General features: G+C 39.6%; 1 protein-coding gene across 11 annotated transcripts in view; it reads right to left on the bottom strand.

Moving 5' to 3' along the window:
* The window catches only part of EHBP1 (EH domain binding protein 1), a 225622-nt gene that overhangs the window by 1846 nt on the left and 199139 nt on the right, over positions 1-24637 (bottom strand). For all 11 annotated transcript variants that reach the window (XM_075088343.1, XM_075088349.1, XM_075088353.1 and 8 more), the window contains 2 exons: positions 6214-6313; positions 4983-5056 (listed from right to left, as the gene is read on the bottom strand). In XM_075088343.1, coding sequence (XP_074944444.1) covers positions 4983-5056; positions 6214-6313 — 174 coding nt within the window. The remainder of the gene's footprint in view (positions 1-4982; positions 5057-6213; positions 6314-24637) is intronic.

Here is a 24637-nt window from a genome sequence, read left to right as displayed (position 1 = left end):
GAGGGATTCGGTGCAGCCGCACCGGAGCCCTTCCCGCAGCATCGGCCTGGCAGGGCACTGCCGAAACTTCCCAGGAGTTTTCCTTTTTTTTTTCTTTTTCTTTTTCAAGTGTGTTGCTTCCTGTCCACCGTTGTTAAGGAAATAATTTTCCAGGTGTACACAGATTAGAATTGAAGCTACCACCCCAAATTACTGGTAATCTAAGCCATTTCTTCTGCAACAAAGATGCTTTAATTTAGGTAGCAGCCTTTTAAGAGCTAATTTCCAACGGGGTCTCTCAATTTCCACCACTGCTTGCCCTTTTGCTCCTTTTTGGGAAGGCTCCTGCAGTCCGACCCGTTTAAAACACACTGCTCTGCGAGTCAGAGCTTCCCAAAACCGAGTCAGAGCTTCCCAAAACCCGAGGGTTTTACCCACAAAAATAAAGCCCCTGCATGCGCAATGCGATCTCAGCATGACAAACCCGTCTTGCGAAGGACAACAGCGGTGAGCTGGGCAGAAAAGGAGGAGGGAGACACGGCAGAGAATTTAGCGGGTGTTTGCTCCCCTCACACATGGCCCCAAGTTTCAGGTTAACTTTCCCCCCGCTTTTGCTGGTAATTGTGCTCAGGCTCCCCGACGCATCTAGGCACATGAAGCTCTAGACAAAAGGGACCTGAAAAACCCTGTCTAGATTTTATTATTTTGCAATTTTGACAGTTTTCACTTTGTTGAAAAGCTCTTATTTTTAAAGCCTTCCCCCCCCGCCCCCTTACCCCCTACTTCTCCGGTTTCAGCAGCAATTTTAGCTCTCGAAACAGCAAATATCAGTCAAAATATTTCGGTACAGGTTTTGCTTAGTCCTTCACTACTATTTTTCCTCTGTTAAGCCCCTTTCTAAGAGCGACGGGCTTTGTTGCCCCATCTGGTAGCCCTGTGGGGTAAATAACGTCATATTAGGACTTCATGGAACAAAACTCTTGGTTTTTTGTTTGTTTCTGCATTTGCTTATTATTAGTGTTTGAAATACACCACAGGACAACTTGCTGGCAGAAATATCCCCTTGCATTTTTACTTTGTTTCCTAGAAAAGGAGTCTGATTTCCCCACCCCCCCACCCCCAAGTAAATAGAGTGAAGTAGCAATTGGTTAAAAGAGGAACTGGTGCAAAGTATTTAAATAACATTTTATGTGTGATTACTTTGCAATTTTGTTTTATCCAACAAAATACTGTGGGGCAGCAGTTTTGGGAAGCATCCCTACCTTTAAAAAGGCATCTGTGTTCAAGTCTGATTCCTACCTGTTGTGCCTTTTAAGCCAGGATTACCTACAACACCTGTCACATATAGTTACCCAGGCTGACTGCAGCTCTGGGAAGCTACAATATGGGCTGTGATTAATTTGAAGATTTCGGAATAATACTGTTATAAAAGCTACACTCTGGACAAAAATAGGATTAAGCTCTGAGGCTGTATATGAGCTAAAAGTGTTGAAAGCTAAAGCCACCACACCACCGCTTGCAACGGGCAGTTAAAATGACAGAGTTTGCTAAATTCACGTTAAAGTAGAAATGTTTTCAATTATTCATATTCATTGTTTTCATATTGTCTTTTTTTTTTCCTTGCACTGCTTCAACTGATAATTACTTTGAGCAAACAGGCAGACGGTTCCCATAGAAATGCTTTAATAGAAATGGTCGAAACTTCTCGTAGTAAAACCTTCAACCTCACCACTATAATAAATAAGCCCAGCACTTTGATGAAAATTAACACTAGTTTTGTAAAGAGCACATTGGGGGATTGCAGTCAGGTCTTATCTTTAGTTCCAGTCAACTAGCAATCCTGAAAGAGTTTGCATCATCATCAGAGCAGGCCATTTGATAGGATTCTGCTGCTGAACCTAATCAATCTATGGAATACTGTGGCTGCGCGGTGTAACAAAGCTAAAATAGATTTACAAATGGGGTTTTAGAGGATAAGCTCCTCCACAGGATTACGTATTGATTTTAAATATAAAAAGCTTATCATATAAACCATAACTACAAAAATAGTGAACCTATGCATAAATCCTTTTAGAAGAGCACCCACTTCAAACTATAAGCCAAGAATAAATCAAGATGTACAAAACCCGAAAGAGGATCCATTTCTTGGGCAGAAAATAAACACACCACCCCAAGGTGTGCAAAAATGAACTTATCTTTCCTAAGGAGGCATTAAATCTCGAATGAAAAAAAAAAAGGAGCGAGAGGAAAGGTAGCTGAAAGTAAGGCATCCCGCCACTCGGCCGCGGCAAAAACCAGGCTCTGAAATGCAGCACTTTGTTTACATGAGCCGGCCGGCTCCCAAACAGACAGCCAAAATGCCTTCCCATGTGCACAGGGTAAAACAAACCCAGTAACCTATATTTAAATTGGCCTATTAGGCAGGGATTTCAGGCCTTGCTCGGTTAAAGCAGTCTCAGCGGAAAGAGAGGAACACTTTTTAGCTGGAAGAAGGCAGCGCGTTAACTCTCTCTTTCCTATCGCTACGGCTAAAGGGGCGGGGGGGAAGTATGGCTTTTTTTATCACCCTCGGTCATTCATGTGTTCCGCGTGAAGTGCCATAACACTCCAAAAGGCTATTCAGCTGCGTATGCCTCCATTTCAGCGGCTGGCTATGAGTACGCTGTCTCCACATCACTGAACATTATAACGGTCAGCACCTCCAGACGCCCGCGCTGCCCACGCGCTGCCTGCGCAGGCAGGGCAGGCCGGCCGCCAATAAACCACCTTTATCTGCCATCAGCAGGCTGCTACCTTTTGCAAGGCTCTCCCCCCACACCCCTCCCATCAACCAGCTAAGTAAATTGGTTGATAGATTTTTAAACAACACAGTCACGCGTGGAAGAGTTAGAGCAATTTACCAAAACAGTAATTATCATCTTTCAGAGACTTTACTTTTTTTTTTAAGTTCCAGTCTGAGTTGGTGTGTTCCACCTTTCTTTTAGGCAAACAAACTGGTCCCATCCCATTATATATTTTTTTTTATTATTATATTTTTCCCCTCCTCATGTTTTTCAGGTTTGGAATTGGTGCTGGTAAAAGTGAGACCTGTCTTTTCAACTCTTTCACAGAGCCCAGGCACTATCAGCTAAATGGCCTCAGAGCAAACAGTGCCGGGCTGTTGGGGCAGCCCATGCTTCTTCAGGGAAATCATATTATAAATGGTGTGGTTTTATCAGTGCTTCCCAAAAAGTGCATCTTTGCACCCCAATGTATGTCAGACACAGAAAGTGACACAGTGCTGACACACACGTCGAGAGGTGAGGTGTCACAAACATAGATTTTGACATTTCACAGGCATTTTCTTGGGTGAGTTTCTCCTCTAATATGTTTTTTATGTAAAAGCAGGTAGCTGCTAAAACTTCTAGCAGACTAATAATCTTACTGAGGGTTAAAATGCTAAACACAAACTTTTTTTTTACAAATAAAAAAAAAAAACAAATTCTCCAGCACTTCCATTTTCTCCCTAAACCCTGTTTATCATACCACCAGTAGCACGCACACAAAAAAAAAAATAAAAAAAAGAAAAAGAGAGAACCTCCCTGGGTTTGGCAAATTTCTCTGAACTTACAAATAAGACATTTTTAAAAAAGGAAAGACTTCTGTTCAAATCAATATGTGAATGGTATAGGTTGCTAGACATTCAAAGGCTGCCACTAGGACATTCCAAGACAGTAAAACATATAGGAGGCAATTAAGCATTGAAATTTTGGATTTAAATCCACTATGTCTTAACTGCTCTCTGGTTTTAGAGTATTTTATGTTTTAAATATTTCATTAGTATGATTCCCAATTAAACTGGCTTGTCTCTGCAGAAAACTATGTATTTATGACTCAAGTTTACCCAAGAATACAGTGAACATCATAGTCTTATGCAAAAAATACAACCACAGATGGAGAGAGATGAAAAAGCTACCTGAAACCTGCTGCTTTTTTCCTACAAACTTATGCTCCCAGTGAAGTCTCCAAACTAATTAGAATTGATTTATTATGGATCAGGTACCTTATCAGGTGAAGAAAGAAATTACCATGGACAGTCAAAGGGTTGAGAGGTCAATACAGAATAGCAAAATCAATTTGCATTGATTAGACAAAAGGTCCATTTTACAGAGCCCAAAGGATTAACTTTTAAGCAAACATCTTTGAACTATAAGACAGCATTTGTGACTGAGAGGTATAAACAGTGCAGCATTAGAAAACACTTAAGATATTTAAATAAGAAAATAATGCAAGCAATGGTTTAAGCTATCTGGATGTTTATTCTTTATTATGAATCATCCCCAGGATTATTGTACAATTCACTTGAAAGCCCTATGGAAAGGATGCAATTGTTTCATTTATCCCGTGTGTCAATCTTCCCATGAGTTTTCATTCAGGTAAGGTGACTAAACTAGGGAGAGTTGCAGAGAAGGGAGAAATCTGTGCAAAGGATCGCACTAATTCTGGTGTTGCTTGCGATGAAATATTAACTTGGCAAACATAGTGTTTTACCATCAAAACTAATGAGGCCTTTCTTTTCCCCAGTGAGATACTGTTGTAAAACAGATCCAAAACATGAAAAGGAAGGAGGCTCCCTTCTGTGGGTCACCCCTTCCATTTTCTGCAGCACTCAAAGCACCACAATGCCACGGGAAAGGCAAGAGAGCATTACTGCAACAAAAAATAATAAACCCCGAACAAATACTCTTTTACCTCCTCATCACTTTGTTTTCAAAGGTTATTCCAAGGAGACCATATTTCTTTGTCCCATATCTCAGACTTTCTCCCCTCCCATGCCCCCAAATAAAACTTAAGAATGGGATCGCAGACCCAGTGTATTTTTTGTGTGCTATCACTTGCAATGATGTACATATCAGCATCAGTTCTTAACTGGGCTTCAGAAAAGCCTCCATGTTTGGTACTTTCAGGTAGCCACCTTTGGCAGCAAGCACTTTCCTTCCCTTGGTACCCAGCATTGCTCTTACCTTCAATAGCAAGCATTGCTCTTAGCTCCCGGTTCAGCAGTTCGTAGCGCCTTTCTAGGTCATGTTCTTTTTCCCTAGGCAAGTTGCAAAAGTTCATCAATATGTTAATTACTAAATCATTAAACACTTAAAAGAACCTTTACGTTACATTGATTTTAGGACTCGTAACCGACTTTTCCCTTTAACTTTAAGCTACTCCAAACAAATGATACACAAACTTAAAACCTTGCCCAGGTGGCATATTCAGTAACAGGGCCTTTTCATTTTCTATGATGTCAGCTTTAATTCTGTCAGTTTAACTCTATTGTGCTACAGGACGTAATTATTTTATATTCATCCTTGGAGCGGCTGTTGTGGAATGTCCTAAGTATAAAACATTCCCCCAGATCTAATGAACAAATTCCAGCATCAGCCTATTCACCAAGATAATATGACACTGGAAGTATTATCCCATATACATTCTGCTCTAATGAATAATGAAAATTAGACACGGGATTAGAAAGCTTAATATTTTGAAGGTAGAATCTTCTGTCAAGTTCAGACACGGCAGGAAATTCGTGAGCACAGGCTCTTCCCAGGGAAGTATGCAGGCATCTACACTAGGTGGCATTACTGAAAGAAATACAATCAAACCGAAAGAAGCTGGAAAACAAGCACTGAGGGCAGAACGCCTCTAAAAATGAGCAGCGTCTTCTCCTTTCCTCGCCGGTGCTAGTGAAAAAAAGTTTATTTGTCCTTACTTTGCAGTAGTGGTGGTATCATTGCACCGTGACTGAGTCATTAATATCCTTTCAGCAGTCTGGTGCTGCTGAAATAGTGATGGGATTGAGGATTTCTATGAAGCAGGTACCAACTCAGATTTTGCTCTCCCTCTGAATAGTCTTCACCTGTCACATCTGAGGCACAATCCAAATTTATTTGAGCATTTCTAAAATGTAATTTTATTCTACTGTTAGGCCTTTGAAAATGTAACTGTGCTTAATATTTCTCTTTTTTTTTTTTTTTACAGCTCTGGCTAATCTTGTGTCATTGCATGCTTCTCATTTTCAAGTCTGAAATATGAGAAAAACAAGTTACTTGAGATGTTCCACAAATCATCCATGCTACTCATTTTTGGGGGAACATTTTTGAAGTCTAATGGAAAGAAAACAAAAAAGTTTTGCATCTATCTGCTGGGTAAACATTCCAGTAAATCATCCTTTTGTAAATATATGTATCCATCCATACTTACAGAAGAGAAAGCTGGTTCATTCTTCTTATTAAGGCATTCTTCTTATTAACCAGCATGAACCATTCCTGCATCATAGCTTCTTCTTCTTCTGTGTTTCTTCCTGCAATTGAAATAATTTCATTACTTACGTGGCATTTCACCAACTGAGCTACATATTTCAATTCAGGTTTTGGAGTATTGGTCTCCAATATCAGTAAGCATTACAAGGCGTACTCTCAAATGGTAAATATATCAGAGGATTACAAGTCCGGCAGCCCAACACTGCTTGCTCCATAAATAAATCTTTGAAAGCAGACATTATTCAGGATACATTTTAGTGTTCTTTACCATGCTGATACCCTGATGTAAATAAACACCTTTTAAAAAGTATCGTGTCTTTTAAATCTTCTGAGAGAACTATATTGTTGCTATGTTCTCAGTGAAAAAAGCCTTGTTAAAAGATGTCTGGTCATCACAGGCCTCCAAACACAAAAACAATCCTTGTGGGCAAGATCCACTCCACCCATGCAAACCCAGTGCAATCAGGATGACGTGGTAGGGATCAAAGTAGCTGCAGAGGTGATGGTAATTCTGAACCCTTGGCCAAGGTGCAGATACCTGCTCAGCTTCTCTGCGGTTATGGCCACTCTTCCAGATGATGAGCTGGGAAGAGCTGCTCCTCTCCCCACCCACAATCAAAGGGAGCATCTGCACAAATATGAATCATTTTGGGGTCCAGGTGCCTAAGGGTCCCCGTGTGCATACACATGGACTAGCATCCCTTTCCCCAGCCCATGTTCATCATTGCCTCCCAGGCAGGATCGGGATCAGTACCCTCCATAGCCTACCTACAAGCAGTGCTACGCTCTACCAGAATCTACAAGACACTACATTACCACCTCTGCACCATTGGGCCACATCGGGGAAAGGGAGATGAGCACCCAGAAGACTACTGTCCTTTCCATGTAGCAGGGTCACTCAGCCAAATTTCACTCCCCCTGAGCCGGGGGACTAGGGAAAATCTCATCAAAGTCCTTTGTGGAGACAGCAACTCTGTAGTGACCTGCCGTTCTCATCCCTCAAGTTGAGCTGAGGAGCAAAGACTATATGGTCCTCATTGAATTACGAAACTCAGGCATTTCTTATGATTAAAATTGATCTGGGAGGAAACCTGGAATAGTGGTAAAGGAGCATGAGCTGGGACTTGTGAGTACTTCTTCCAGCGTTGACACTGCTTCACCAGGAGACCGTAGGCAGATTTCTGCATTTAAGCACCTTGTGTGTAATATGGGTTTAATCACCTATACCAATCTTGCAAGGGTGCTAAAAGTTAATTCTTTGATGTTTGTAAAGGGTTTTGAAATCTCTGATGCAAGGTGCTGTACACCTGGGGAAGCTATCTTATTAACTTAAACCATAGGATCCCTAGTTGCAGAGAAGCAATTTCCAGCACCAGAAGCTGGAAAGACACCAGAAAAAATATTGGTTTGCTCTAAAAGAAAGCTTTCGGTTTCTGGATGGGAACATTTGAAATGCTTGCACGTACGTGCCTGCCACACGCATGTTCACACCCCAACGCCACGGTAGTGTGCAAGCCCAGATCTGCATGGAGAACCACCTCCTCACCTGGCTATGACCCTGCTGTGTGCAAGGGAAGGTCACTGGCCTTCTCCAAACTGTTTTATTTGCCCTGCCATGGCCTGTGGGCTTGCTGCATCTACACAAGGGAAGGTAAAGGAGATGAAGGGGGAAGTGGATCAGCTTGGGGAGTGGAGCTGGTGGATGCACACAGTAAGGAAAAGTTACACCGTTTGGCATGCTCTTCTTTCTGATGTGACACATATCACCTATCACGCAGGGAAGCTCCTGATTGATTAAACTATTACTTGGAAGGGTGCTTTTAGGGTACACGATTTGCTGGTGGTGAGATGGGAAGGGCAGAGCATCCTAAAGCAGGGAAGCATCCTAAAGCAGGAGTGTTTTTCTAAGCAGAAGAAGCAGGGTCCAGCTCCTGGATGATGGAGCAATGAAGGAAGAAATCTGTCATGTAGAAATGCTCTACCCCAAGACCTCCAGCTTTTGGTTTTATGCAGAAAATATTACGCCACTGCATTTACAATACTATTCAGCAGTTCAGCACTCCCCCAAAGAGGATTAAAACTTATAAGTACACATTGCTGTTAAGTTTCAGATCAAAGGCATTGCTGTCTTAGTCCATCTAACAGCATCCGCTCTTAGAAGTAGATGATAACAAATATTAGCAACCTTCTGCTGAAATGCACCAAGTAGCTCAAATTTATTTGGGGGAGAGGGGAAAAAAAGGGGGACAGATTGCCTTTTTCTTCCTTGCAAAGTGACCAGTCTATTCTGTGACACGTGAAATTGCCACACTGCCTTTGACAAAAAGTTCCTGCAACCAGACATATGTGGCCATAGTAACATTTTAATCAATTTATGACACTAAATTTGTTGGGTTTGGGGTGGTCTGGGATCTCTGGCTAAAAGATGCAATTCTAAATGCAAGCTCTTGCTGCATTTTATTTTGCAAGCCATGAAAAAGAAATGAGAGACACAAATGTTTCAAAGCAGTTTAACTCAATGATGGATCTGAACTTGAATTTCATGTCATGCAATCTCAGGGTAAGAACATAAACTTCTATTAAAGCATTCCTCCTAAATAAAATTAGTTGGACCATATAATGAGAAAAGGTCTAGGTAAAGCTTGGAGCTGTCAAGTCAGATCTGAACAGGTGCCTATTTTGGTATTTCCATGCTGACACCGAAGCACACACAATATCCATAGAACAGGCTGGTTTGAAAGTCAGTTAACAAAGTCTTGATTGTTTTTACAGAATTTTTAATCTGTTTTTGTATTCACTTTGGACCCATGTGATGCCCTGACACCGGTCATGTGATATCGGCTGCGATAGGCACAAATCCCCAGGCAGCAACAAAAGAAGAAAGAGTAAAAAAGAAAAAGCTGAGAAAAAGCTTGCAATTTGGAAAAAGGCCAATTGTATCCTGGAGAAGGCCTTTTTGATCAGTGAAATGACACATGTGTGCAATATTAATAGCAGTTAATGCTGATATTTTATTTGTTGACCGTCAGCTTTTAAATTCTTGTGCATGGAGCTGAAACAGATTCTTCCCAGGCAAGCAAAATAAAGATGAGCTCCCATATACAAGAAATTTAAATAACTCTTTTCAGAAAATACACTACCATTAGAGCATTACTTCTCCCCCACCCCCCACCCCTGGTGGAAGGATACTTGTGAAACACTTTCAACAGAGAAAAACTGAGTGTTATTACTGCAGTGATATTGCAAGCTAAATTCACATTTACAATTTCTCAATAAAAAATTTAGAAAAAGCCTTTCTTAAACACAATTTCACAGCTTCACTTTGTAAACCCCTGCTGCTGCTGCTGGGGTTGTTTTTGTTTCCACTTTCCAAGTGTAAAACAAGTATTTAATTGACTTGCTACAAATGCTTGAAAATTAAAATTAGGGAAATATCTGTGTTGTTTTCAGGGAAAAAAATACTGTACAGATTATTTAAATAAAGCAAAAAACATGTTTGAGAACAAATTGATCCTATGTGCACAAACCCCTTATCTGAGCCACTACAAAATGATGAAAATCTATAAATAGGCCACAGATCTTAAACTTAAATATTTTTCTGTAATAGATGCATTACACTATTGTTTTCGCTAAACAACAACAACAACAACAACAAAACCCTTTTAAAGCTAGTAAGTTGGACCATTACAAATTAATCCTGACTTTAATAACTGGTTAAAGACCCCTTCAGCTTTATAAGTAACAAAAAATATTAAAGCCTGTGATCACAGCGAGCTTTTCTCATTTCTCCTCTAACCATTTGTTATTTAATCCAATACTAGTAATCCAATTTGTCCATCAGACTTTTAAAGGGCAGAATGCAACTTCCCCAGCTTAGACACTTTTCAAAGTACAATATATTTTTCAAATGAATGCTGGATGTTTCATTTTTTTCCCCAACTGTTCCTAGCTCTAATGTATGAGGAAAAAAAGAACAAGATGAACATTGTTCGTACTGATTAAGTAAGAGCTCATTAAAGAGCTGTCAGTGCCGTACTTTGAATATGCATGAAGCATATAATCAGATCTAGTACCGTCACTAGAGGAGAATACGGTAAGTACAAAGGATTGATTTAATTACTTAGAGTGGGCTGTGGTGGTAAAGCAGTCTTGTTAGCGCAAAAAGAAAAGGAGGTTGTATTCTGGCACCGTTAGGGGAAAAAGGCAGTTTTAGCTTCTGCCACAATACCTAATCTCAGGATAAAGCACTTTACATTGTAGCTTAAAATGAAGACTGTCAGTATTCTAAAAAGACCAGAATTCATCTTATCTTGTTTAACCTCACCTGGTTAACTATCTAGCAGAACATATTTATTCTCTTTAACACATAATTATGCTTATACCTTTTTATCCTATAGTTCAATAATGACTTCTGAAAACAGTCTTCAAATAAGAACACATAGTGCTGCAAACATCATATGCATGCAAAATGCTCAGTATGAGATTTGAAAAATGCAGAACCAGAAACTAGGATGAAACAGTAAGCACACACATTTTTATGTAAAAAGGCAATACAGCTTTTAATGTCAGACTTTATTATTAGATAGGTTCTGAGGAGGATTCTGGCAAGTTTTCTCTAATTTATTTTCTTTTTCCACTCTTCCCTTCTGCTTCTTTTGTTTTGTTTTGTTTTGTTTTTGTTTTAATCAATACGTTCTTATTTTATTCTTCCTCTAGGAATCCAGGGGAATTCTCTCACAGCAACTCTCAGTGCCATTTTCCAATTTCATTGTCTGGCTTGAGTGGTGAAGGATGCATGCTCTATTCTTCTCGTCACTTGACATCTACCAGAACCCTCCTCAATGATTAGGAACGAGCCCAACACCAAGCCTGAATAGCACAAGACACTAAATTCTGCCCTCAGATATGAGATACTCCTACTGACTTCTGAGTTGTGATTCTGTGCTGTAATAGCTCCTGTGCAGGATTCAATCAAGGCTGCAGCACAAAGTTTGGTGATTTGGTCCCTTACTGGGACAAATTTTAATGACAGCCAAAATAATTACAGCCAGAATTTTAATGATAGTAAAAAAACCACGCAAACCCCACGCCAAAACCCTTTCTTTTCTCCTGTGGTTCATCACACGTATTCAAATATCATTTTTCTGACTCTTATTCAAAACCAACTTGAGCCAATTTTCATCTACAATGCTCAAGAATTACAACCATGTTTATGTGTTACCATTTTTGAGAACAAAGAATAAAGAACAGTAAACTAGTTTATTTCAACATTATACAGCTTCCAGCCAGTCTTTTAAAAATACCTTTTCCTTCACATTCTTCAGGATTTACAAATGCATTTTTGTTTACACTGTAAGCTATTTTTTAATTTAAATAAGCAGCATCTTGACAAATGTCTCTTCTGAATCAATTTGAAAAAACATTTTCTATTTTTTTCCTTTCCTGCTAAAAATACTTCCAAACCCACCCCTTATACTACACCAGATATCAGTATGTGTAGGTGCCATTAGACCCATTATTTTTAAGCCATTTGGGCAGCTAGTCATTAGATAAACCCCATATGGATTAACAGAGTAAAACTGCACATTGCTAAGAAAACAGAGAAGAAAGTGCTATGAAACACTGTGAATACCACTTAAAGGGAAGAAAAAGCAGCAACATGCAGGGACAAGATCAGTTTACAGTGTAAATGGATGAACACAGTAACTCCTCTATGCTTTATACTGTCATAAATCTGTCAAGATAAGCCAATAGATTAATATTTTTTTAAAAAAATCCTTAAATTTAAATGTATTTAGCTGTTGTGCAAAAACCAATTACAACCTGTGGAAGATAAATAATAAAGGGTTTCTATCAGCATCCCAAACCAGCCCATTCAATCTGGCAAGAAATAACAGGTTTAGAGAAATCATTTTGTATGCCGTCTTAAGCAGTAATTGTTTTTAAATTTTATTTGCACTCTGTACAGTGTGTGTGCCATGGCGTCATGGTTAAACACAGAAAACTCCCCATGTCTCCCCATTTACCTCAACAGTACTACATTGAAAACGACCTACTTAAGACAGAGCCCATTCTTCACCCATTTGCTGATGTTTACACACAGTTTTAAAATAGAAGAAGCTTTCTTCACTCAACACACTTGGGTAAAGAGGCCAGCAGGAGAATGCCAGTGCATGTGAACTACAGCGGGGCAAACAATGACAAAATTGGCCAACTTTGCTCTGCTCCTCTTTCTGGGCTATTTGTTAGTTGACAGAAGCTAGATGACCACCAAGAGCTGTCCAAATGCCAATGAATTCCACAAATTTAATGGGAAGGTCTTTTGAAAACGTACCCTGCCACCTTTATTTGTCTGCTGGAAAAAAAAGTTGCATTCACCCAATCACAGGATGAGTTTTTACGAGTTTCTGTATTAGAAGTGAGCGGACAGATTGGCTTGTTTACCTGAAGGAGAACATGAATAGCAAATAAAGAATAGTTCTAGGATGTGTCTCATCTTGCCTTGTAAGAACCTGGGGAAATTCACTGAAATTGAAGGTGGTGTGTTTAAAACCGATAAAAAGAAACAATCTTTCCTCAAAGCCTCATCATTTACCAGTAGAACTTGTCGCCATGAGGCAATGTTGAAACTAAGAGCTAAGCAAGAATTAAAACCAGGTTGAATGTTGAATATGGAAAGGCAAAGCTGTAGTGATAAATATTCAAACAAACAAAAAACCACAGGAGGCAAGAATTGGATCCTCCTGCTTTAGGACGTGAGCTAACCTTTGATTTTTAGAGGTTAAATGAAATATTCCCTGAGGCCAGGTTAGCATGTAACTGGCCCCTGCAGAGTTTCTTGCCCCTGCCTGGGTTCAACCCGTACCTGTCTCTTTACAGGGCAGTGTTCTGGACCAGACCATAAGACTGATCCACTGTGGCAATTACAGCTTTAGGGAAAGGAGCATGGGAAGGGATGAGAAACAACACTGGGTGTTTTAGCTGACCAACCTCGCATCGCTAACAAAGGCTGATGGAAGGTCTCAAACCCTTCGAAGTCAATGGTGGGCTTCCCACTGATTTTAATAGTCTTCTCACCTCACGCACTGTGAACAGCTTAAACACAGATGAGCTCTTGTTTTCAATGCATTACTGAATTTAACAAATACTTAAGCAGAAAACCCTATATTCACAAGAGACATTCTTCATAAAGGAGGGTTACACCAGACCTACTGCAAAATGTGTCCAAACCAACTCAAAGCTACGGTGAAGATTTTTTTAAAAACTAGCATGCCACAGTTTTTCACTTTCTGAGTGAAACTTGAGACATTCCAGAAGAGACCTATTTTCTCAAAAATCACCCTCCTTTGCTCTCAGAGGACAACCTTTAGTGGAAAATCTCAGAATTTTGGTTAAAATAATTCTTCAAAGTTCTAAGTGTCAAAATGGAGCCTGCAGTAGGCACTTTACAGCATGAACAGATGGGCTGCTCCACCTTGAGCTTCATGACTCCCATTTCAGATTACCATGCCCAGCTTTCTTCTACAATCATTATTCCTTTCACTGAACAAGGACCTCCTCAGTTATTAAAAATCACTGAAAATGAACAAGAATAGCCACCAAGAGATAAACAGGATGGGACCATTGTTTAGATGACACTGCAGAAGAACTAGCTAGCAGATGAAGCCCTAACTCAATTTTCTGACTCTGAACTGGATGGGAAAATGCCTAAGGAACATTAGAAAGGCAAATTCACAGCCACTAACTTGCTGTCTGAGAGCAGTTGAGAAGGAGACATTGATGTCCACACAATGGAGTCTCATAAAGGCAGGTAACGACTGCCAAGAATCTGCCAGGCAGAGTTACATTGCAGTGCATTGTCTGACTCTATTTCAGCCCCCAAAAGTACTGTAACCCTAATGAAACGGAGCCGCAGCCAAGGGAATGCCTTTATCACAAGCACACATCAAATTAGCTTAATATCAAGCAGGCAATTTGTAATTTCTTTAGTTTCTGAAGCATAATAAATCAGAGAGGCTATTTAAAATTTTTGAGAGCTGTGTAAACAGAAGGTCAGGGTTCTGACCGCATCTCAGCGCGTGCAAGGATTTATTCTACCTGGAGTGGGACTGACTCACAGGAAGACAAACATTTGCAGCCTGCAGTCTTGGCAACCTCAAATTATCACAGGACCAAAACTTCCACAAAAGGTGAATTGCCTGAAAGATTGCTGATTTTCTCTACCCATCAAGTAAACACAATGGCCATCAGAAAATAACACAAAATCAACAGAAACAGAATTCTTGGGCTTGACAAAGATTACAAATGTGTTTTAAATGTGGGACCATCGATCCAGACCAAGAAAACGCATAGTTTGTGGCCCAAATTCAGACAAGAGGTGAGATTTAACTGAAACATCTGGAGAGACTCCTGTAAGAAAGTGATGATTCCTGCATTGAGGACAGTGCCTGAAAGGATCCTAGCATGGAGCAGAACCAACACTTGCCCTTTGTCACCCTCTGATATTCTTTGTACCCAGATTTTCTCATGTAGCACAACTTCAGAAGAAGCATGGGCTTGGGAAAAGTATACATCAGACCTTTGCTTGCAGCACAGGAAACATGCACTATTAACTGACACCCTTGAACCTTTGAAGCTACAAAAACACAGTAGTTCATGCTTGGAAATCCACAAGAAGGGGATAATGGTCTGGCAGAGGAACTATTTCACTTGCAGGTCGACAAGTAGAGTTGGAAACTTTCTTAGGAGTGACAGTAATTCCTCTATGGTTCATAACTATTCCATAGACCAGTTGCCTGTTTACTTGGCAAGTGATGACTGGGTAAGATTCTGAAGTGAGAGGCCAGGTAACCTTAAGTGCTAGTGGTCAAAGATCTAGGACTGTGCTCTACTAGGCAGCATATTTTCCCATATTTACCAAATGTTGCCTTACTTCCTTCAGAACATATTCTCCTAGAGCTGGGAAGAGGCAGTAGACAGTATGACTTCTTTAATGGACAGGGCTGAATTTAAACCAAGCAACTGCCTGAAGTGAGATGATAGGTGGCACTGAATGTGACCTTATACTGGAATTAATGAAGACACCTACTCTTACTGGGAGTAGGCAGGTTTGTACTTCTGGAATCCAAAGCTGCCCAGTTCTAAATGGGCAAGTTCAGCTAGATTGAAGTGCCCTGGGGCCCCACAGTTTCCAGTTTTGACAGAAAAGGTGTTTTTGGTGGTAAATGGGAGAAACCCAAGAAAAAATAACACGGCTTTCTGCAGACTGCTGTCTGCAGACTCGTGGGCCAGGAGCCCCAGGGTGACCGAAGTGCCTTTCTCCTCACCTTCTCTTTACAGGCAGGCACTGATTGTAGAGAAAGCAAACTTCCAGGCATAAAGCCAAAGACTATGCCTACCACATGAAAGAGTATTTATACTGCAATACCACAAAGAAAGATGGAAATCAGTTAAAAGAAGCAAGTGTCTGTTGGGTCTTGCAAGACTTTTGGAAGGCTCGCAAGTCTATTCATAGTGCCTAGGGCTCTCCCAGAGTAGCCTCCTGCTATGTGGACAGCACTGTACTCAGGTGCTCTTCTTCAAACTGGCTTCAAGCACTTTGTTGACAGGTTCTTTTAAGGCAATGACGAGGCTACAAGTCAGAGAAGTGCATGGAGAGGAGGCCGACTTATCGTTCAGTCCTTCCAGCCAGCGGCAATTCTGTGTTACTTAGAAAAAAATATAAATATGGTCATTCTTGCTGCTGAGATGCTTTAACGATTTAATGAACTTTGCCTGGGAAGGCTGAACACGCACTCTGCCTGTGTCTGGTCTTGGAAAGGTCTTCTCCTGGGAACTTCTGTGTATTAATGCACAGATTTAAGACTGAAGAGATGTGGTGAATTAGAGTCAGAACTATGAACTCTGCGGTTTGGCATGGTGCGTTCATTCTGTGGGAGCTTCTCAGCTGTAGAAATGCTGGGTATTTGGAAAAGTACAGCCAGATGGTCTTCCTTTACCAAAAAATCACTTCACAGGAACTGCTAACAGGATTAGAGAGGAAAGAGTTTGCCAGTAAGAGACTGCGGAGTCAACATGACAGAAGTGAAACTGGAGAAAGGCTGACAAGCCTCAAGAACTCAAGAAGTTCTCAGAATGCAGAATTCTGGCAACTACAAAACCAATACTTCTGCAGAAATTTGTGTATGAAAGGGACACATCTGGACTCTGAAGACTCACGTCAGAAAAACAGCTTACTAGGATGCCAGTTTATTTGTGTTAACAAATTTTAATGAATGGCTTTGCCCTGCATGGATTCAGTACTAGCAGGCATTTCTACAGAGCTCTGCGGGCTTCAGGTCAGTCAAGGCACGCTTGGATGCAATGCAGAAGCACAGTTACCATATTGTAAACAAGACCTTGAGCATAATGTCATTGTACTTCTTTCACCCAGGCTTTTGGTAGTTGCCAAAACTCTCATTACCATAACCCTGGCAGCGAGTTAACATTCCTGAACACCGGAGAGCAAAGCATCTCATCAACTGCTTTATAACATTCTGTTTCAAGAAAACCGATGCATGGGTTTGTAAACTGTTATCACGTTACGAAAAGATCACTAACTCTTGTGCTCATGTCAAAAACCTTTTGTTCTGTCCAACAGAAATTGCTATCAGTAATATCCTTCTAGTCCCCTAATCATTAGGTATTTCCAACAGGGAATGCTCACAAACAAGCACCAGCAAAACTCAAACCACTGTCACATATGTATCATTCACATACCCAGTATTTTCTGAAACACTTTCACTCACTTCTATGCTAAATGTAAAAAGGTGAATGGTACAGATGTTATTTTCAGCAATACTTTTAAGTTCTCTATCTTGCCTGAACTGCCATTGTTATACCATCCTTTCTCCTGTGCTTCAGTATGTACATCTTTGTCTTTCACAGTATGGTTGGACAACTCTTTACTACCTCGTGGTTTGGCATGTTTTCAGTGCACCTGAAATTAAATATGCTGAGCTAAACAAAAATTTTCATTCTTTCTGATTTAGGTAAGATATGAAATTATGAAAAGCCCGTGATGATTTCTCTATCTAGCTACAACTTTCTCCTTATGTATATGCACCAATATTTTTCATACTGTCTGCTTGTGAGCCTGAAGACAGTAACAAAACCAATTTTTAAATGGAGTTCATCTCTCAGGCAAAACTAAAGATTCATCATTTTCCTCCCCAAGCCCTGCTGGTGAACACAAATCTGCATTTACTTTTGAGGATTCCAAGGAGAATTGCAAATTCAATTGTTTTTAAAAGACAAAACTTGGCTTAGAGAGTAGGATGCCTCCTCCTAGCTTACCCCTCCTTCCCCCAGTGCAAATTTGTGTTACAGACTGGATGACTCCAGTAAGAAGCATTCAAGATGGTACAATACAGACTGGTAAATACAGCTTGATAATCAGGGTTTGTGAAGGTGCAGAGCATATAAGGGATTTATTTTTGATAGTGAATCTAGACACATATACATCATCAAGCCCCCATTGAGAAGATGACCACTCCAAGTGATTAATACAGCTCAAGGGGGCAGATAAGAGATCAATGACAAAAATCACCTGGTAAAAAAAAAAAAGTAAAAGGTGTTGCATTAAAAGGGATTTTACTTTGCATGCGGAACAATACTGAGAAACCTGTATTTTAGCACTTGTACTCAACAAGCACTCCAAAGTATGCCAGGATGAGAACAGAAACCCATCCTTTCTAATAATCTTGTGACAAAAGCTAAAAGACATCATCCTATTAACTAGTGATCTCAACTGCTAATGCAGAGTACTTCCTGGTGCCTTTTATGTAGAATGCTGCTATTAAAAAACCACTAAACATTCACTGTGAACAACACAGAATCATTCATCTTTTATCAGCATCTCTTGTTAGAGGAGTATGAGAGGGGCTGAAGGTGTTATTGATATTATAGAGTGGAAATTAATCAGAAATTTTTCTCATATTTTCCTCATCACACTCATTTACTTTTGTACAAATTTCCCCCTGCTAAAAAGTTCATACCCAGCCCCCTGTTGTACGCTTTTAAGTTGAGAATATTCAACGAGTGCGTCAACTGAAAGGCACCAGGTCCTAACACAAAAAGCATTCGAAATTCTCATTTAGTTGTCTTTATTTTGCTAGCGCCATGTGGTCCTTGAAGATGTAGAAAACACGGGAAGCCGAGTAAAGATCAGAGCAAGCTCATTAGCATTCTGACAAAATTGGAGTGGTGGAGATGTATAGTTTGCCTAGTTTGTCGTTTTGAAAGCTACCGGTGGTAAGCTTTCTATTTCATTGTGCTTTTGTCTTTTTTGGGGGGTTTTCAACGCAGCGGGGTGGTTGTTAGCCTAGGTTTTCACAGTGCATTGTGGGAACCTTGTCTGCACATTCAGCCTGTATAGTATCATTCGAGTTCAAGTCAAAAAGTTTTTTTTTCCCTATTTATTTCATAGTCACCTACGCTAATGCATAATTGTCATCTGGCTGTCAAAACCCATCCTGCCCAACACCTGGTTTATAAAGTTAAAAATAAATAAAAAAAAGAACAAAACCCCCTAAATAAAATACACTCTGAGCTGTATTTAAAAATAAAGCCTTTTAGACATGTTGCTAGTTTTCTTCAAAAGACAAGATAAGAAGAAATTAATTTAAATTCCACTGTTTACAATAAACTAGAAATGAATTTCAGACAGATCCAGTTGATTAGAATTCAAAAGAGACTCTTTCACTTTATAAGATCCCCAATTCTATTTCAGAGCCTCTTGAAGGAAGGATGGGTTTATACTCCAGAATTATGTAAATACTGAATTACCTCTTAGAAGACCCAAAGAAGTTATTACTCTGGTCATTTGATTTTTTTTTATTATTATTAAAAACATAAGGCTCACTTTGAAGGGCTAAAAGGGCTACATTAATGCTGCTATTTGACATGAATGTTTCCAAGTTGCAATGAAATGGATAAAGGTCTTTTTGGATGAATTTATCTGCTAAATCCTTGTGGTTGCCCTCCTATCTTGGATGATGACCCAAAAGAATGTCAACAGCTCATTTCCGAGAGAGCTGGAAGGAGTCACCACGCAAGCCATAATCTGCACGTTCTCAAAGAACCTTTTCAAACATTACATTTCACAAGCTGTTTAAAGAGATTTTTTTTTCCCCCTTCTCATCTCCACTATCCTACCAGTACTTTGGACATCAGTGCTTCGGAAATGAGGGCTTTAGCAAAGATGAAACGTGACTTTTTACGTATTGTGTTGGTGGGTTGTGCATATGTGCACACATGTCCACACACCGTGCAACACGTGAGCACCCACGGATTCCCACGCGCTTCAAATTCATATCGCTAAATTCTAGCTGCACTATGGCAGGGACAAGGAAATGCTAAGAATCCAGATATGTTAAGTCACTCCTAATTTACTCCCTGAATTTTTTTTAATGTAATGTGTGTCAGGCTGCCAAAATTGCAGATATCCCATTAATAGGGAAGGATAAAACTCAGCTTGAAAGGAGTTACAATGGACTACATTTGGATACAGTAAATTTTACAATGGAGTGGGGATTAAAGATTTATTTATTTAGCAAGGGGTAAAGGATAAACAAATATTAAGAGAAAGAGCTGCTTTATACAAAACCCTCAAAATTCTTTCTTTTTGTCATGGCTTCGATAGCATCATTATGTTTGTCAAAACAGATTTAGAGCTGCAGCCAGCCTCTGCTGATCAAGAAAAGCAAACCATCAGGCCAAAGAAGGAACACTGGTCTTTAAAATAAGTACAAGCAGGTAACCTGAAGACAGAAAGCTGAGATACCCCCATAGCCATGTGAATTGACAGATCTAATTTTTTCCGTCATATTTAAAATCTAATTTCATTCTATGCCCTTGTGAAATACATGGCATTTCATCACAGGAGATGTTGCAATGTTTAAGCTATACATGAAGAACTATATTCCCTCCCCAACTAAAAACAACCCCCCAGCCCTGAGAATTAAATAACAGGCATTACTTTAAGCTTAACAAAAGGCAGAATTTTGCCAGCTCCGAGGTGGCACCTTTATTTCAAATCCGCTTTTAATCACTCAGTTCCTTTTCACTCAGGTTCCAACACCCAGCAGAGGCAAACAACCTGAAGGCTGTTATCCACCCGACAGTAAAGGCGACTGAATTATTTTCTATACTTTGCAATGTGCTTATAGCTGCAAAATTATTTATCTCCTTCACTGCGTTCTACTACGAAAGTTTCCTCCAGAAGGATCGCCGGGACCAGCCATATCAAATTAGAGGGCAGTCAGGAGTGTCTAAGTCCAGCTTTAAAACAAATATCATAACAATTACTTAGCCATATGGAAAATAGGGTATGTCTTTCCTGAAAGCTTTTATACATTTTCTATCTCAAATTTAAACTTCATTAGAAACTCTTTCTGACTAGCAAGCTGCAAGATTGCTAAATATCTAACTGTTAACTCACCATGAAGAAAGAGACTCTTTTGAATAGAACTTTTCCAAGATGCAAATGAACAATAATCTAATTTTGAGAGTAAATTAACTGAAGGATTCATTTTAATATGTTACAAAGTCTCCAAAATTAATTGGCAATTGCAACCTATGCAATGCACACACATGCAGTCGGCCACACTCATGTACACATGCTATACAGCACCCCTGCTACACCCAACTCCCATCTTCAGAAGAGCTCACATTGTACTTATGTTTAGGTTCCTATGACTTAAAGGCCAGATGTTTCACAAATGACCAACAATTGGAGGTTAGAATAAATTAATGACTGATTTCTGAGCTTTGATGGAATTAAGCATACTTCTTTTCTCAATGTGCCATGTGAATGTTCGCCCGTTAAACATTTTTTTTCTGACAAGTGAGGCCACCCGGCAGAAAACAACTGATGCAAAACCCAGGAGTAATCCCTCTGTTTAGTTCAACACTGTGGTTAGCCTTAACACTGCCTCTATTATCCAATGGATTTAGAGAAACTTTCATTTATTTGTTGGCCTCAGTCTTCCAACTTTGTTGCCTTCTTTAAAGGACCCAAGACCCATTCCTATGTAAATACATTTGCATAGGGCCACAATGAGACTTTCTGGGACTCGGATTAAACTTGCAGAACTAGATAGCTGTGCCGTGCATATTTGTGATCTTCACGTAAGTACTTTCACAAATACATATGAGTAAATGAAGCTGATGTCAACTCTCACTACAGGAACGCCTGCAGTTTAAAAGGAACACTCCATCATAAACTATGTACCAAAGCCCCGAACTCTGAAACAACTGGCAGATACAGTGCCCAAATGTGAAATTACAATATATACAATGAACAAAAAGTCCTTTTCATTTGAGGAGCTGTTAAGATCAGCATTTTATTTGCTGCAAAATGTCATTGTCTCTCCTAACCTGTTCCTGTTGCAGTAGGACAACAGGATCCCTGTTGTAAAAGTGATGATTCATAGCTACTGGGTTTTTACTTGCTTTTTTTTCTTGCTGCCTCAGTTTATAAAGAGTACCTGGGGTATAATGTATTACTATATACTGTACACAACACAGCCTTCTTGCAGCCAATCAAATATAAAGCTTTGCATCCAGCAAGTCTGTTATGAAACAGCACTGGGATTAATCCCTGCAATTACAACCCTCAAAAAATACAGGTGGACACTCAGTGCAATTTTGCCATTCCCACTTACAAAATGCCAATACCTTAAAGGTTTATGTTCTGTAAGAGAGGCATGAAGGACCTAAAGCATAAAGCATATACTAAAGACTGGTGATGTAATTTCAGTGGCACTGAGGACTGTGGGCCAGGAATTGCCACTGAATATATTCTTTTGGTATACACTTATCTCCATAACACCTTCTTCCAGGGGCTCAACAAATGCAGAGATCTAATTCCTTGTTTTGCACTACAGTCTGTTTTAATCTAGTTTAAAAAGCTTTCTATACATAACTTTAAAAAAATTGTATTATACTGTTAGTAAAGACCACTACTACAATGATTAAAAAAAAAGAAGCCAAATAGATCAAATCTAATCTAATCACATACAAAAATGCACTAGCCACTAGAAAATCATTTGCATAAATGGAAGCACGTTAATGAAAACACTGACACAAAATCGTAAACCAATTCTAACTTACACATCATTTTCCTTATTCCTTATTGTAGAGTGAGCCTCTGCTACCCCATGTAAATACCATATACAAACCCAAGTTCTTTCGTTGGACTAAGCACATCAATACAAAAGCAAATGAACTACCAAAGTGCCCTAATTAACAATTTTGCAAGTGAATGCAGACATCAGTGCCACACCGCAGCCATTAAAGTCTATTCCTTGCCATATCTGTTTCTGTTAACATTTCAATAGACCAATTAAATGACCTTTCCCCCCCTCAAACTCAATTAAGCTATTTGAACATCAATTGATAACTTACCATGTATTTATGCAAAATGTGCAAGCAAGAGATACATTTTTCTCAATCCCAATGATGATTTGAAGAGAGAAAACTTATATTAACTATCCTGTCCTGGTATTCCATGGAGAGGGGGCCAGGGATGGGTTTGCCTCCCAGGGGAGCCTGGTGGGCACGTTGGCATGGTGGCAGGCGGTTTGGAGAAAGCAGGTGTGAGGCAGATATTCTTCTTCGGTGCCATTTGGTCCCTACCAGGCAGCTGCCTTGGGAGGTAAAAAGAAAGCAGAGACAGCCATCTCTTTCAGCTTGTTGGAGTATCACATCGCTGGGTCACAGCCAGCACACTGGTAGGTGGCACAGGGTCACATCAGCCAACTTGTAGATATCCAGACTTGTTTCTTTTTTCTCTCCCTCCCACTTTTTTTCTTTTTCCTTTTTTTTTTTCACATCTCGTTCTATAGTGAAAAAGCAAAGGGGTGCCCCAACGTATTCACCTTTCTGAGCATCGCATGGTAGGTACGACATTTGATTTCAGCCTGCGTGCCCCATGTTAAAAGAGGTGATTTGCTGACATTTGCATTTTCCCAAGGGGCTCGCTACACCATGAATCTGTTTGTCACAAATTCAGGGGACTTGAGCGGAAGGAGTAAAGGCAACAATCTGAATTCTTTGCTCATGTTAAAGGCTAGATAAGGGTCAGTGTCTCCTCTTTAAGAGCTGGCCTTTGCTTCTCTACACAGGTAAACAGTTCCCCCCAGGGTGTGTAGATAGGGACTGAAAGCATGGGGATTTATTTAAAATAGGACCACCTCAATCTAGGACAGAGGCATTTTGATGCTGATGATGCAGCTCATTTAGGTGAGAAATATAAATTTGTTGGCTTCAAGAATAAAAAGGACAATAAGAAATCTTCCAGGAAAAATAAAAAAATGAGTATTCGTTTAGGTCATTCAGAGGAAAGCTTTGTAAGTACCTATTCCCTCTCAGTAGACTTTTTTAGATCCCCAAAAAACCTCTGATTTTAAACTATGAAGAAATCAAGCAGAAAACGCATAAGTGGAAGGGAGGAAGGTATACATTGTTTAGCATTCTTTATGTCTCAAAAAAAAAAGTTTTAGCCAGACAAATTAATAAAAGCACTAAGCCCCAAAAGTAATCTTTCTTAAATTTAAAAAAAAAAAAAGGTAAAAAGAAACCAAGCTAAAAAAACTACCCCAGATCTTTTTCAGAATTCTTTGAAGATGGGTAGGAGAGAAAATGAAGATCCAACTCTAACAATTCTATTTGAAGTTTTAGTTTGAATCCCTTAAAAAAAATAATTCTAGTGGCACCCTGGGATAGTTCAACAAAGGCCTGGTTTCTGGGAAAAAAAGCATTGTCCCTTTCAGAATGTTAATCTGGTATATCACTTGCTACTACACCCCAGCATGTACTTTTGCTCATATCAACAATTAAAAGAATACATTTATTAAATAGTCTTATCACTGGATGTTATAGCTTGTAATTCATGCTAACTAGATAACCAAAGTAAATTTTATTTAAATTCTCATTTCTTTGTGAAACTTTGTAGATGGTGCATATCTCATGATTAACGGACAACGTCTAAAGCATCCCATCCTCTAATCTTCCTAAAATCCCTTTTCATCCGATTGTTTAAGACTGCTTGAAAGGCTAACACCAAGCCTAAGACTACTGCACATTTGGGGGAGGGGAGCCTCTGTAGGTTAGCTAATTAAACTGTTTGTCTTCTGAAACATTTAACTGGCTTTAGAGATTATTCTAATTAAGAATGATGTTAGATGTATTTTTTAATGTAGCTATTAAAATTAATCATAATCCAGCAATCTCATGTGCTGAACTATGTAAATAGAGATGTGCTTGAAATCTTGCTGCATTTTCTTTATTTGGGAGTGGATCATTATGGATTCTATGAAACATCC

Source organism: Phalacrocorax aristotelis, chromosome 3 (genome assembly GCF_949628215.1).
Source record: "Phalacrocorax aristotelis chromosome 3, bGulAri2.1, whole genome shotgun sequence".
In the NCBI taxonomy this organism is placed as follows: domain Eukaryota; kingdom Metazoa; phylum Chordata; class Aves; order Suliformes; family Phalacrocoracidae; genus Phalacrocorax; species Phalacrocorax aristotelis.
This window is presented reverse-complemented; position numbering and strand designations above follow the sequence as displayed.